Consider the following 13,560-nt stretch of genomic DNA (forward strand, 5'->3'; position numbering starts at 1 on the left):
GTTCAAAGGGTTATCCCCCTGGGAATGTGAGTTTGTTATTACGCGTTCCTGTGAGTGCAAATGTTGTGCAATTACATTGTCCTGTCCCCAGTAGTCCCCGGGCAAATCCCCCATAATCAGCGCTACTTTTCCATTGATGACATGATATCTATTTCTGGGCCTGCGACTGGTACGGGTGGACTTAGTCAGAGTGAAATTTCAATTATGGGAGAAACTTAAATTAGACTTTCGACTCTCCGATATCGAAAACAGAAGGCAGAAGGGAACAGAGGGCAGTCAGTGGTCGCTGTTCCACCAACGTTATCTATTCGATACAAAATGGCGCTACACCTTATAGATGGTGTCTACGTGCCATGAACTGTGTCGGCCATGGAGAGAGTGAGGGGGAGAGCCAACTCATCTGCATCCTCCTCATCCTTTGATGCTCGAAGAAGGAAAATGCTAATGCCGAACATTCAAGAAGTCGCACGCACCTCAAGAAATTGAAATGCAAAGGCGGTGAAAGTGTCGGATCCACAGGGGGAATGTCTCCCTATATAAGAAACACCATTACCAAGTCGGAGAAAAAATGCTACAACCCATTCCAAGACCCAAGACCCATTCCCATCCACATTTATATCTACATTCACATTCACATTCGCGTACGCATTCACATTCACATCCACACATCCGCGCCCTTGTTGTCGCCACATTTCCCTTTCTCTCTCTCGTTGTCTCTCCCTCTGCCTCTGCCACCCCCTTTCCCAATCTCTTTTTTAAGCAACTACCAAAAAGTTCAGAGGCAGCGACAACGACAGAGGCAGTTGAAAAGTTCAGGACAGAGCCATTGCTCAGTCGCCAAACTAATCCGGCCTAATCCCGAAACATGACGAAATGAAATACGATGGTGCGTGGTAGGGAGTATGCCATGCGATGCGATGCGATGCGAGGCGATGCGACAACAACAAAGACGTGGCCCCAATCCACGACGTAATGCTGCCCCCCATTTCCCGTACTCCACTCCGACTCTCAGTCCCCGAAAACTGAACTAATTTTGTATGCCTTATGATGGAGGCGAATGCCACGCAGCTCGGGCTGCTCTGTGCTCTGCTCTGCTCCCTCAAGCAGATTCCGGCAACTCTTTCGCAAAATGGCGGCATTGATTTCCTGCCGCCACTCAACCCTATTCCTTGGAGAGAGACCATCCCTCGCACTCTCCTGCTACCTCCACTGTCCTTGCCACGAAGTCAATTTTCAGGATTTGCGGCCAGTCTTACATTCCTTAGCGAAAAATCTCTCCGTTTCTCCATGGAAAGCACTTCCCTCTCAAGCAGTCAATAAACTATACAAACACACGCTCACAAATGCTGGCAGGGGGAACCCCCTCGGTGTGTGTGTGTGTCATGTCCTTGTTGACATTGGCCATGTCAGAGCCACGCAGAATCTTGATTCACTGCATCCTCTGGGATGGGTGTGGGAATGGGTATTGGAATGGGGTGTGGGGTGTGGGGTACGCGGACTACACCTACAATTCAATCAAACCGCCAAAATAAATTACGATGCTAATTAATAAAAAACAGGAGCAGGAGCCGTAGCTGGACACCCGCCCAGGACACAGACAGACGGCCAGCTCCACTCCATCCTCGACAGCATCGAGCCAGCAGCATATCGATTTAAATTAATTTCTGTTAGAGGATGCTCAAGCGAAAATCCTCCATTACCGTAAAGTACTTGTAACAAAGTCGGCAACGGTGTCGGTACGATGCCAGAGTCGAGTCTGGTCTGGGGACGGGGCTACTCTCGCCTCTGATGTCGCATCCATATGCCGGACGCGACACAGAAAAAAAAGAGAAGAGTGAGCGTAAAAGTTGCAGAATGAGGAACGAGAACAGGAACGGCAACGGCAACGGAAGCAGGGCATCACACAGGAGCCGGAGCAGACCAAACAAATTAAGCGACACACATCGTCTACTCTACGTGGACGTGGAGCATGGTACATAGGATGCAGCACGGACCCACGGGATGGGGTGGGTGTCCAAGGAGCCGCATAATTTCGGAACGTGGAAAAATATGATGACATTTGTTTCCACCACTTTGCCCCTGCTCCTCGTCTCTGCTTCCTGCTCTGAGAGGACACTCGACTCTGGCAAAAGTTACATCGATTGCTGGCCGATTTATGCACGGCACGTGGTGGTGTGCTCCTGCAGCCAGGACGACCCGGACCCAGACCCGGACCCGGACTCTGCTCACGCACTCCGGGCAACAGTCCAGGCCGTCGCCGTCCCACTCACTCCCCCCGCTTATCTCCAGCCACTCTCCACGCTGCACTCAACCACACGCTGGTGCCTCCGGCGGCTCCGATTGGTCCGCTTTGGCTGGGACTCGCTACTCAAGGGTACCGCCTTCCGATAGTCAGGGGTGTGGCCTCGAGGGTTGCGTGTTACATGCGCAAAGGCCGCACACACACATTTCCCCAGGCAGCGAGCAGGCAGCAGGAGTCAGGGGAAGGACGAGTGCCAGGAGCAGGACAACAGGGAGTAGCTGAGCGAGGTTCCCCTTTGGGCTGTTGCATTTCCTCGCTTTTGGGACAGTCCCAAGACAAACAGCTGTTCGGGATTGATTCGTCAGTAATTTCCTCTCGAGTAGATGGATACCATGGAGTAGGCGAAGGAATGGCGAAGTTCTTGGTGGAGTGGGAGAGTCTATTCGAGATGGAAATTGGATATGGGAGACAGTAAGCCAGACAAAATCAATTAAGGATGTGTACATCTGATTATACCGACATCACATTGATAGATATGTATATCCATTGGTTCTTTACTAATTATATTTTGATGCTAATGCAATAGAGGATATATCCATAGACGAATATGAAATCCGAGAGTTTTCTCCCACTCTCACACCCAATGCATTGCTCAACCTTTTGCCGGAACAACTTCAAAGGGGGTTGCACATAAGAGACAGCCAGGAACCACCCAACCACTCACCAAAAGTCATCATCAAACATGGCTAACCAGAGACAGTGGCATAGGCTCCACTATGAGGCTTCTTTCAACTGTTGCCGCCCCGTTTGCCGCAGTTGAAAAGGGCCGACAACAAATGATCTCGGCCATGGAATTGAAATGGAAGTTATCGCGCCCTATTAGCACTATTATCGATACTCCTCCGATATCCGGGAGTTGGGGGCGGCAATGACGCAGTTTCCCTTCGCACATAATTAATTAATAAATCAACAAAGAAACATCATCAGCGGTGGCAAACCAGAAGCTAAGGAATACTTATCGCCAGACCAACGCCGGGAACGGGGGCCAAGGTAATCCATCAATTTTTTTTGTGGAAAACGAGCGAAAAACAACGAGAAAAACTAACAAAGCAACTGCAGGCCCAAAAGGCACACACGGCCCACAGAACATCAGAGACACCGCCGCCCATGTCGAAAAGTTTGATTTTTGGCTTTTTATGCGCACGGATTAAAATGGGGATTACAATATCAAAATGTTTGCTTATGATTTATAGCAGCCGAAAGACAGCAGCCGCACTCGTACTCGCACTCTGGAAGTGTGGGAGTGGCAGTGGCAGTCGGAATGGGAGTAGGAGTCGACTGGCTGACTATATCTATCCGTAGACATGGTCGGGCGTCGGGCGTCGGGCGTCGCTCGCCGCTCGTTGTCCGTCGCGTCTATCGCCTCGCCCCCACCGATCCATATCCCTCCTGATGCGTATTCCCCACGCCATATGTCCGATCTGTCGCTGGCTGAATCGAACGGAACGGAACGTGAGAAATATTGGACTGCCTTAGTCCAGTGGTTCAGCGTCGAAAGCCCCTGGATCAAAACTGTGGGCCCCCCGATGAAGTTCCGTCCGACGTTGATGCGGCCTAAGAATGTGTGATTACCGATTTATCCATCACAACGGGAAGGTATTTACCATATTCATATTACACGGACAGGCAGGTGCCTGTTCTCTCTCACATTCTCACGGCAGTCCGCTCAAGAGGGGGAGAGGACTGTATTTGGCTTTGGATTATGAGATGATGTCTTGGGTTTACTACTGCTCTGCCAGAGGGTGGACGTGGGAAAGGCTTCTTCGGAACCTTCCTCAATGGACAAACGGGCAGTACGGTGGATCAGCTAATGGTGGTTGAGTTCCGGGTTATCTTGTTTGTTCAATTGATCCAAGCTGAAAATGGGTTTTGTAAGTTCTCAGAGTGGCAATGCACTCAATGACCTTAACCTTGACCCATTTAAGGTGTGAAATTTGTATTTAAGGGAGTTAATGTTGATATTTTTTGATGTTTTACTGTACAATGATTTAACAGACATATTTCTTTGAATATTTGTTAGAAGTTTGCTTAACAGAGGACTCCAGGATATCTCTTAAAAGATACTTTCTCGCTTATGTCTGTTATGGCAGCCGATTTTCGCAGACTCTCCGAGTGGGAGACTTTGACATTTGAATACGCCTGAGCTCTTTGTTATTTTTATATTTTCAAATTAAAAAATAAAAGCTTAGGCTGTGGCTGTGGCTGCCGGAGACTTCTGTTTTTCCCAAGCCAAAGGGTGGGAGCAGTACGAGGGTCTTTCCTCCTTCCTGCTCAGGGGTTGACTGAGAGAAAGAGAGAGATATTTATAGAGTGCGATACGGAGCGGGGGGGTACACCGGGCGTGAGAAATCCTTGACACGCGCAAACGCTTTCAAAATGCAAAAATAAATAATTTCAATTTAAATTCCTTGTTATTTTATTCTCTGTTTTCTTTGTACCAAGTGCGCCTGCAACTGTGATTCTGATGGAAGTGGAACATAAGTTTTCCTTTTGTTTTCCTTTTGATTTCCCTTCGCATTCATAACTTTTGGGTGATGGAAATTAATTAGATATGCCTGAGCGGGGGAAGTAGATACCCTAAAAAGTACAAAAGTATACTCCGATTGAGGTAATCACCGAGTTTCCAACCAGCCTTCGACTGTCTTTAATTTCGCAATTAAATGCTTAACTTTTACAGCCCAGCGGTAAGCCGCTAGCCGTCAGTGAACTACCAAACCAGCTACTGTGTGCTCCTGGCCAATGTGCAGTCTTTATTGGCAGTACTATCCACCTCCCAATGGGCCCGGAGACCACTATCAGCAGCGGCTAAGCCAGCTTGTCAATTTCATATAAAATTTATTATTTTATTTGTGTCAGGTTTTAGGTTTCAGTTTTCTGTTTCTGTTTCTGTCTCTGTTTCAGCCTCAGGCTCTTTCCATGCTGATCGTTTAGTTTAGTTTGGAGTGAAATTATTTACATTTTGCGAGGCAACTGATTACTGATTACGACAGTTTTTGCATGGCCATCGGAGGAGAGTTTTTTTTGCCTGTCATAAAGCGTACTGTTTGCCCTTGCCTGGCACTCGAATCCACACACTCGCAGTCACAATCATGGCATGGAGAGTGCCATAAAACTTGCATTGCAGTGCACGCAATCAGCCAGCGCAAACCACAAATGTTTGCTCAATTTACGATCGCAGTGGCTGACAGAAACAGAAACAGAGTCCCCAGGGTCATCGTCATCGTTTTGGCGGAGATCGAACTCGGAACTCGAAACTCGAAACTCGGAAAAGCCCCCGACCTAGTGTCTCATTAAACCATTTGTTGGCCAAAGCACAAATCAAACTTGGCAGCTGATTCACTGACTCACTTTAGTCATATGATGATGTCGCATGGGCGACGTAGAGCGTTGACGGCCGCCGGACACTTCATTGACAGCTCCTCCGGCACCAACCAAAAAGTGGGGGCACAAGACATAGAACCAAGAGCTGATAGCCGTTGGGGGAGAGCACCCGTTTCGGACCCTGACACTGGCACCGTCAGTGGTCCCACTACGTATGAGTAATGCAGAAGCGCAAAAAGCAAAACCTGACTGTGATGGGGAGACGGGGCGGTTGCGAGGCAAATGAAGCAACAAAATTCAGCAGCAGCAGCCACAGATTAAGAACCTTTTAAGGGGATTAATGATTTTAATTTTTTCCGTGCATTCTGTTTGCCTTTTTCTTGTTTTTCTACGAGCACTCTATCAAGGGCTGCCTCTGCTATGCGATTGTCTATGGCAAAAAGAGATTGTCTGGATTCTATTTGCACGTTGGAAACACGAAAGATCCAAATATATATGGGATGCATATAGATTTGTCTGTTACAGCTCATCGCTCTTCAAAAATCCACTGCGCTTTCTGCTCTTTGCGAGTATTTCTAGCCATAAGAGTATTTGTCAATCACCTTTGTCCTTGGCAGCTTTGCAATTGGTTTTATTTTTTCAGCCACTTGCTCTGGACTGCTCTGGCTGTTGCTTCTGCTCTTGCCTCACGTTGCTGCCACATTTGTTTGCTTTGGCATTGCCACCGGCCTGGCGAAGTGCCAGCAAGGACATGCATGGCCAGCACGGGCACATCCCTGTCTCCGTGGCCTGGCCCAGTGTCTCTTCCCGGTTGTTTGTTGCGCGCATTAAGCTAATTATGGCCAAATAAAGTGAGACGAAAGGAGACGCGCGCTCTGGGCAAACAGCGTAATGGAGAGGGTCCTGGGTACTGTGCACTGTGCACTGTGCATTCTGCATGCTGAATCTTCTGTATGGGTTCTCTATGGCATGCCACCACTTAACTTTCACTGGTTGGCTGCCTGCTGCCGTCTCTTTCCCGCTGCTGCGGTTCGGTCTTCTGATTGTTTTTCAATTTTCTGCATTGTTAAACTTTTGCTTCCCATGTTGCGCCTTGTTTAATTTGCCGGCTGGCACGTGACAGAACCGCTGGCAAGTGCACCACTGCCACGTGTCCTTGGCACGGAGGCAGGACCAATGCCAACATCGACACCGAGAGCGACAGAAGCAGCAGCAGCAGCTGTTTAATGGATGCTGTCTGCCGCTGGCAAATATTTTACTTGTGCTACAAGCAAATCAATTTTGTATGCCCCAGCCAAATGGAATACGAATTTGACATTGGTCCCTGCCTCCTTCCTGGCACTGGCACTGGTCCGGGCCCTGGTCCTACTCCCACTCCCAGTGCTGATGCTCCTGCTCCAGTGCCTGGTCACGTGTCACAGTCTCGCGCCTCTTTCGTTTTGTCTGCTAATCTATCAAAGGCGTTGGCAGCCCACCAAATTGGGTTTGGGTTTGTTTGGATATCGTTTTTGGGATGCTTCTACATGCACTGCCCTCCGACAGGCATTGCCGCCCGTCGCCCAGTGCCACTTGTGGCCCGCTCTGCGAGAGAGAGAGTTGTTTTCCTTTTCCCACAATTTCCTGGCCCGCTGACGACGTCAATCAAATTAGTCGAGCAACCAGCCCATGCCCCTGCTCCTGCTGAAAGTTCACACATCAAATGAGATCCCAGCCGGGGTGGGTTGCTCAGCCTCAACCTCATCCCTAACGACAAGTCGGCGCTAACTTGCGATTTGCGTTTGTAAATGTTTTCCTAATCAGATTTGTGTGCTATCCACGAGGGAGTACAATTTGTTTTGATGTCGCACTCGCAATCCGTTTAAGCGACATCCGGGGATCGGTTCGGGATTGGATTGGATTGCATTGAAGAGTGGGTTCAAAGCGCCGTCAGTTCGCATAATTACTCAAGTGTTTGGATAGCGACGCATGCCAGAGGCCGGAGGAAGCATATGCCAGGAGATTTCATCTGCAACTGTCCCTGTACCCCTCCGACGACAGACGTCCATGCATGTCTCTGTGGTCTGTGGTCACTGCCCAATTGTGATCGATTGATTTTAAAGCCTGTTAGTAAACTAGAACAAACAGCAATCTAGTCGAGCTGGCATTGTAAATCCATAAACCCATAAAAAGTCCAACTGCCAGGCACGAACAGAAACTGCAATTGCAATTGCAATTGCGATTCCAATCGATTTATTGCCACAATTCGTGACCGACTCAATGATGGACGGATGGGCGGGCGGAGTGAGTGCTCCGTGTGGCCACTGATAGGGATCGTCATCGTCATGATTCAGGGCCGTACTCCACATCCCTAACGAATGATCGCCATTTTTTGGTTGCGTGCCGTACGGTAAGGTACGGTACGGTGCGATTTTCCTTCCCTTTTTCCAGCTCTTGTCTGGTTCGGGAATTACTTTTTAAGCTCTTTTTGCGTTCCGTGGATTTTTACTGCATTTACAAAGATTTTGCCATTCTAATTGATTGTTTGCCTGGGTACTGGTCCCCGGTACACAGTCCCCTCCCAGTCCCTTGTGTAGTGTACCCGGGCCACTCTCTGCATGCTTATCTTCACCTGGTTATCGATCTAGCTATCTGTGTTCCTGCCCCGATTTGAGTTATCTAATGTGAATCGTCTGCCTCCGCGTCATGAAATGTGCGCATAATATCCATTTAGATATACGTACAACCAATGGCCGAGCTGAGCAGCCCGCACACGGGGAATTTATTTGTGCATTACAAGCCATAAGCACACTTAAGTTTCCACTAAGCTCTGGCGCCGCTCCATTTTGCAAAAAAATCAAAGGAAAACAACGAACAAAATGTTGGAAAATATAGAAACTGGTGCACTGTGCACCCACACTGCGGCAGAAGTGGGGCCAAGCCAAATGGCGCCATTTGTTGATGGCCATTTTCTAGATAGTCATTAAAATTCTTGAACGAGTCGAGGTGCAAACAAAAAATTTAAATTATGATCTTGTATCTTAAATGATTTTTTAAGAGAAAATAGTTGTGCAGTTCGGTGACACTTGCGTCATCTGCTGGGAATTTCGGGTACTTCGCTGATCACTGGGTTTGTGTCTCTGCTAAACGAGATCAAATGTACCAAATTATTTATGTAGAATACTTGTATGAAAATGTATCTTGACCAATGTTCGATTGGCCGAGTCGATATGCCGGCCATATCTGTCCACCCGTCTAGTCTGTTGCTTACATTATTCTCAGAGACTATAAGAGCTAGAGTTCTTCAAATTTGTTCTGAGGGAAAGAAGAAAATCTATGGTGGAAGTGGAACTACATATGTACATACATATGTATATGCAAACCAGAAATAATCATTATTAACTATTGAAATGACCCGTGTCTAATTGGTTGCTGCCATAGTTCCAGTAGTGTGACTGCAATATCGATTCCCATTTAAAAAACTTTCCGTAAAATTAACTGATCGTTTGGTCCATACAATTTACATATGTTATATTTATGTACCACGTTTTATGTTTGCGGAAAAACTTACCATCATTATTTATTGATTGCCTCCTGCCTCCTTGATTTTGGATCCAAAGCTTGGATCTTCGATGTACCAAAACTATTCCATACCTTCGACTAACCAACTAAATTATTTTTTAATTCATTTTGATTTTGATATCATTAATATAATTATTATTCCAATAATTGTACCTATTTTTCGAATGTTGGAATGAAAATTTATTTTGTTCGTTCACTGCCGTTCACGATGAAGCACAATTATTTTCTTCTGCTTCAACTGATTTTGTTCCTACATCTATTCAGGAGAGTGCGTATCCTTTTAAATCAAATTAAAAATCGTTTTAATAATGAACCATTACCTTAGATCGCTTCAAAAGTGGAATTTACAAATATCAAATGCACCTCCCTGGATAAGGAGTTCGATGATTTTGAATATTGCCATCTGAAGTCGGTGAATCGGAGCTACAAATACTTTTCGCTGAAAGCCAATTTGTATAAAATTCCCATCACCAAAGTCAAAGTGTGTATATGATTAATACATAATCATTTTCATAAATATTAAATAGGTTGTTATCGTTCTAGGTTAATATTGCCCTGCTCAAGCGATATAGCGGCTACAAGCCATTCCTCTATAACTTTACTGTGGATGCATGCAAATTCCTCAAAAATCGAAAGTCAAATCGCGTTGTTGCCTACTTTCATGATCTTTTTCTGGCCCACTCCAATATGAATCACACCTGTCCCTTCGATGTGAGTGCATTAATTAAGACTTGTTAATGCTCTAATACTATTTCCCTTAAACTTTCCCGTCTTGCAGCACGATCTTCTGGTTGAAAAGGTTTCTATCGACTTTATCAACAAGCAATTTACCGAAGTTCTACCCTTTCCTACTGGGGACTATCTTTTCCAGTCCAATTGGTTTGCTTACGACATTAATCGAGCTGAGGTCAATGTATACTTCACTCTCTCCTAAAATGTGTGTAATTGAGAGAGAATGCCGAAAAGCAGAGCATTCATTCTCATTCTCTGCGTATGGGAAGAAAACTAACCCTCCTCGAATCATCACATCGTATTGGTTTACTGGGAATTCGTAATGCTATTGATTCATTAAATATATAATATGGTAATGGATTACCACTTGATTTGAATTTAAACACACCGCAAATGGGGAGTTAAGTACTCTTTTGCTATATGCGAAATGCAAGTCGTATCGCAATGGCTTTCGTTGTTTTATTACTTGTCAAGATGAGCTCCACGTGTATGGTTCTAGTTCAACTGATTTTGTTCCTATATCTCGTTGGAGAGGTGCGTATCCTTTCGAATCAAATTCAACATCGTATAATAATGAAACATTATTTGAGATCGGTTCAAAAGTGGAGTTTACAAATATCAAATGCACTTCCCTGGATAAGGAATTCGATAATTTTGAGTATTGCCATCTGAAATCGGTGAATCGGAGCTACAAGTACTTGTCTGTGAAAGTGAATTTGTATAAAATTCCCATTACTAAAGTCAAAGTGTGTATATATAACTAATACGAAAATATTCCCACACATCACAAAGACGATTCCATCCTTCTAGGTCAACATTGCACTGCTGAAACGATACAGCGGATACAAACCATTCCTCTACAATGTAACTGTGGATGCATGCAAATTCCTAGGAAATCGAAAGTCAAGCCCAGTCTTCGCCTACCTTCATGATCTCTTTAGAAATCATTCCAATATGAATCACACCTGTCCATTTGATGTGAGTACCTTAAGGCTTGATACTATACTATACTCTATACTCTTTCCTTTTACATTTCCTTCTTTGCAGCACGATCTTGTGGTGGATAAGGTTTCTATCGGCTTTATTAATAAGCAGTTTACAGAAGTTCTACCCTTTCCTCATGGGGATTATCAATTCGAATCCAACTGGTTTGCTTACGGCATTAATAGAGCTGTGGTCAACGTATACTTTAGTCTTTTTTAAACTCGCCAAGCCAAGGAAAACATTGGGGATATCACTCATTATAAGTATTAGCAGATGATAGAGACCCATCGCTTAAGAGTGATCCAACCAATTGAAATCCATTATTTGCTGGAAGGGACGTCTCCAAATTAATCCAGGCGTAATAATCAAAATTAAAAAAAATAAATGCTAAGGCACTAATGGGAATATAATGTTTGGAGGGCCATCAGATCATTTGTATGCCTTCAATCTGTTTACTGAATGCAAGTGTGTTTAAGCATTCGGTTATTCACAGTGCCCCTTGTAATCATTAAATATGGATTCCACCCTGAATTAAAAATCAGTTAAATATTGAAAGTTTAGAAGATGGTATGGAATTCGATGATTTTGAGTATTGCCAGCTGAAGTCGGTGACAAGTTCTTCTTTTTCCCGACAGGGATTTTTTCTTCCAGTCCAACTGGTATGACTACGTCATTAATCGATCTAAGGTCAGGCACTCTCTAAAAATTTGTGTAAAAATAGACAGAAATCATTGAATATTTTTAATATTTATTTTGCGAGTTTAAAACCAATTTAAATCCATTGTCTCCCGGGAGAGACAATTCAAAAACAATCCGACCGCATCGATCCAAAATAAAAAACGTGATAGGACGCATTCGTATATTAAGAAAACTCATTTCCACATTAAATACATACTATGTGTATAATATCACGGTGGATAGCCTAAATGGACTGCAAATACTTATTCTAAGAGGGGTGTAAATACTCTTGTGCTACATGCGATACTTAAATTGTATCGCAATCGCTATTGGTCTTTCATTGCTTTTCACGATGCGCTGCACGTACATTGTTCTGGTTCAACTGATGTTGTTCCTTCATCTAGTTCGGGAAGTGCGTATCCTCTGAATTCAAATTAACCATCGAATAAAAATAAAAGAATATTTTAGATAACTTCAAAAGTGGAGTTTACAAATATCAAATGCACTTCATTGGACAAGGAATTTAATGATTTTGAGTATTGCCATCTGAAGTCAGTGAATCGGAGCTACAAATACTTATCTCTGAAAGTGAATTTGTATAAAATTCCCATCACCAAAGTCAAAGTGTGTATATGATTAATACAAAATAATTTTCGTACATATTAAGCAGGTTGTTATCGTTCTAGGTTAATGTTGCCCTGCTCAAGCGATATAGCGGCTACAAGCCATTCCTCTATAACTTTACTGTGGATGCATGCAAATTCCTCAAAAATCGAAAGTCAAATCGCGTTGTTGCCTACTTTCATGATCTTTTTCTGGCCCACTCCAATATGAATCACACCTGTCCCTTCGATGTGAGTGCATTAATTAAGACTTGTTAATGCTCTAATACTATTTCCCTTAAACTTTCCCGTCTTGCAGCACGATCTTCTGGTTGAAAAGGTTTCTATCGACTTTATCAACAAGCAATTTACCGAAGTTCTACCCTTTCCTACTGGGGACTATCTTTTCCAGTCCAATTGGTTTGCTTACGACATTAATCGAGCTGAGGTCAATGTATACTTCACTCTCTCCTAAAATGTGTGTAATTGAGAGAGAATGCCGAAAAGCAGAGCATTCATTCTCATTCTCTGCGTATGGGAAGAAAACTAACCCTCCTCGAATCATCACATCGTATTAGTTTACTGGGAATTCGTAATGCTATTGATTCATTAAATATATAATATGGTAATGGATTACCACCTGATTTGAATTTAAACACACCGCAAATGGGGAGTTAAGTACTCTTTTGCCATATGCGAAATGCAAGTCGTATCGCAATGGCTTTCGATTTTACATTACTTGTCAAGATGAGCTCCACGTATATGGTTCTAGTTCAACTGATTTTGTTCCTATATCTCGTTGGAGAGGTGCGTATCCTTTCGAATCAAATTGAACATCGAATAATAATGAAACATTATTTGAGATCGGTTCAAAAGTGGAGTTTACAAATATCAAATGCACTTCCCTGGATAAGGAATTCGATAATTTTGAGTATTGCCATCTGAAGTCAATAAAATAATATTTTTATAATGCATTTCAGAAACAATGCCGAAATGTTCTGAGTTTTATTTTTTAATTTTTATTCTTTCCTGAGGTCAAAGTTTATATAAAGCCCTCACATATCACAGTTCCGAGACGCAATATGTTCATATTCATTTGTGCAAACCAAATGGACCGTAACGAACGGGAATAAGAGATAATTGTTGGTTTTTTGTATGAAAATGTGAACACTAATAGCGATCTAATATTTAGAGTGCTCTTAGAAAGATAACTAACTCTCGTCGAATCACGGCTCTAGTATCCACTGGTAAGGTTATTAAATCATTCTGATATTCCCGTTCTTGATATGGAAATGGATTACCTGATTTGACTTTAAACACCTTAAACACCCTAATTGGGGGTTTAAAAATATTCTGATGCCATATGCAAAACTTAAATCGTGT

At 43.9% G+C, this 13,560-nt stretch overlaps 3 protein-coding genes across 3 annotated transcripts; all 3 read left to right on the plus strand.

Moving 5' to 3' along the window:
- Positions 1-9,389: 9,389 nt before the first annotated feature.
- Positions 9,390-10,115, plus strand: LOC117899333. The gene is made up of 4 exons (XM_034809269.1): positions 9,390-9,449; positions 9,507-9,662; positions 9,725-9,892; positions 9,960-10,115. Exons 1-4 carry the CDS (start codon positions 9,390-9,392, stop codon positions 10,113-10,115), a joined length of 540 nt encoding a protein of 179 aa, XP_034665160.1.
- Positions 10,116-10,387: 272 nt separating this feature from the next.
- LOC117899380 lies at positions 10,388-11,116 on the plus strand. The gene is made up of 4 exons (XM_034809361.1): positions 10,388-10,447; positions 10,504-10,659; positions 10,724-10,891; positions 10,961-11,116. Exons 1-4 carry the CDS (start codon positions 10,388-10,390, stop codon positions 11,114-11,116), a joined length of 540 nt encoding a protein of 179 aa, XP_034665252.1.
- An 811-nt stretch (positions 11,117-11,927) lies between these two features.
- Positions 11,928-12,652, plus strand: LOC117899381. Its single transcript, XM_034809362.1, has 4 exons — positions 11,928-11,987; positions 12,044-12,199; positions 12,262-12,429; positions 12,497-12,652. Exons 1-4 carry the CDS (start codon positions 11,928-11,930, stop codon positions 12,650-12,652), a joined length of 540 nt encoding a protein of 179 aa, XP_034665253.1.
- Positions 12,653-13,560: the final 908 nt, after the last annotated feature.

The sequence above is a fragment of the Drosophila subobscura genome, chromosome O (assembly GCF_008121235.1).
Source record: "Drosophila subobscura isolate 14011-0131.10 chromosome O, UCBerk_Dsub_1.0, whole genome shotgun sequence".
Taxonomy (NCBI): domain Eukaryota; kingdom Metazoa; phylum Arthropoda; class Insecta; order Diptera; family Drosophilidae; genus Drosophila; species Drosophila subobscura.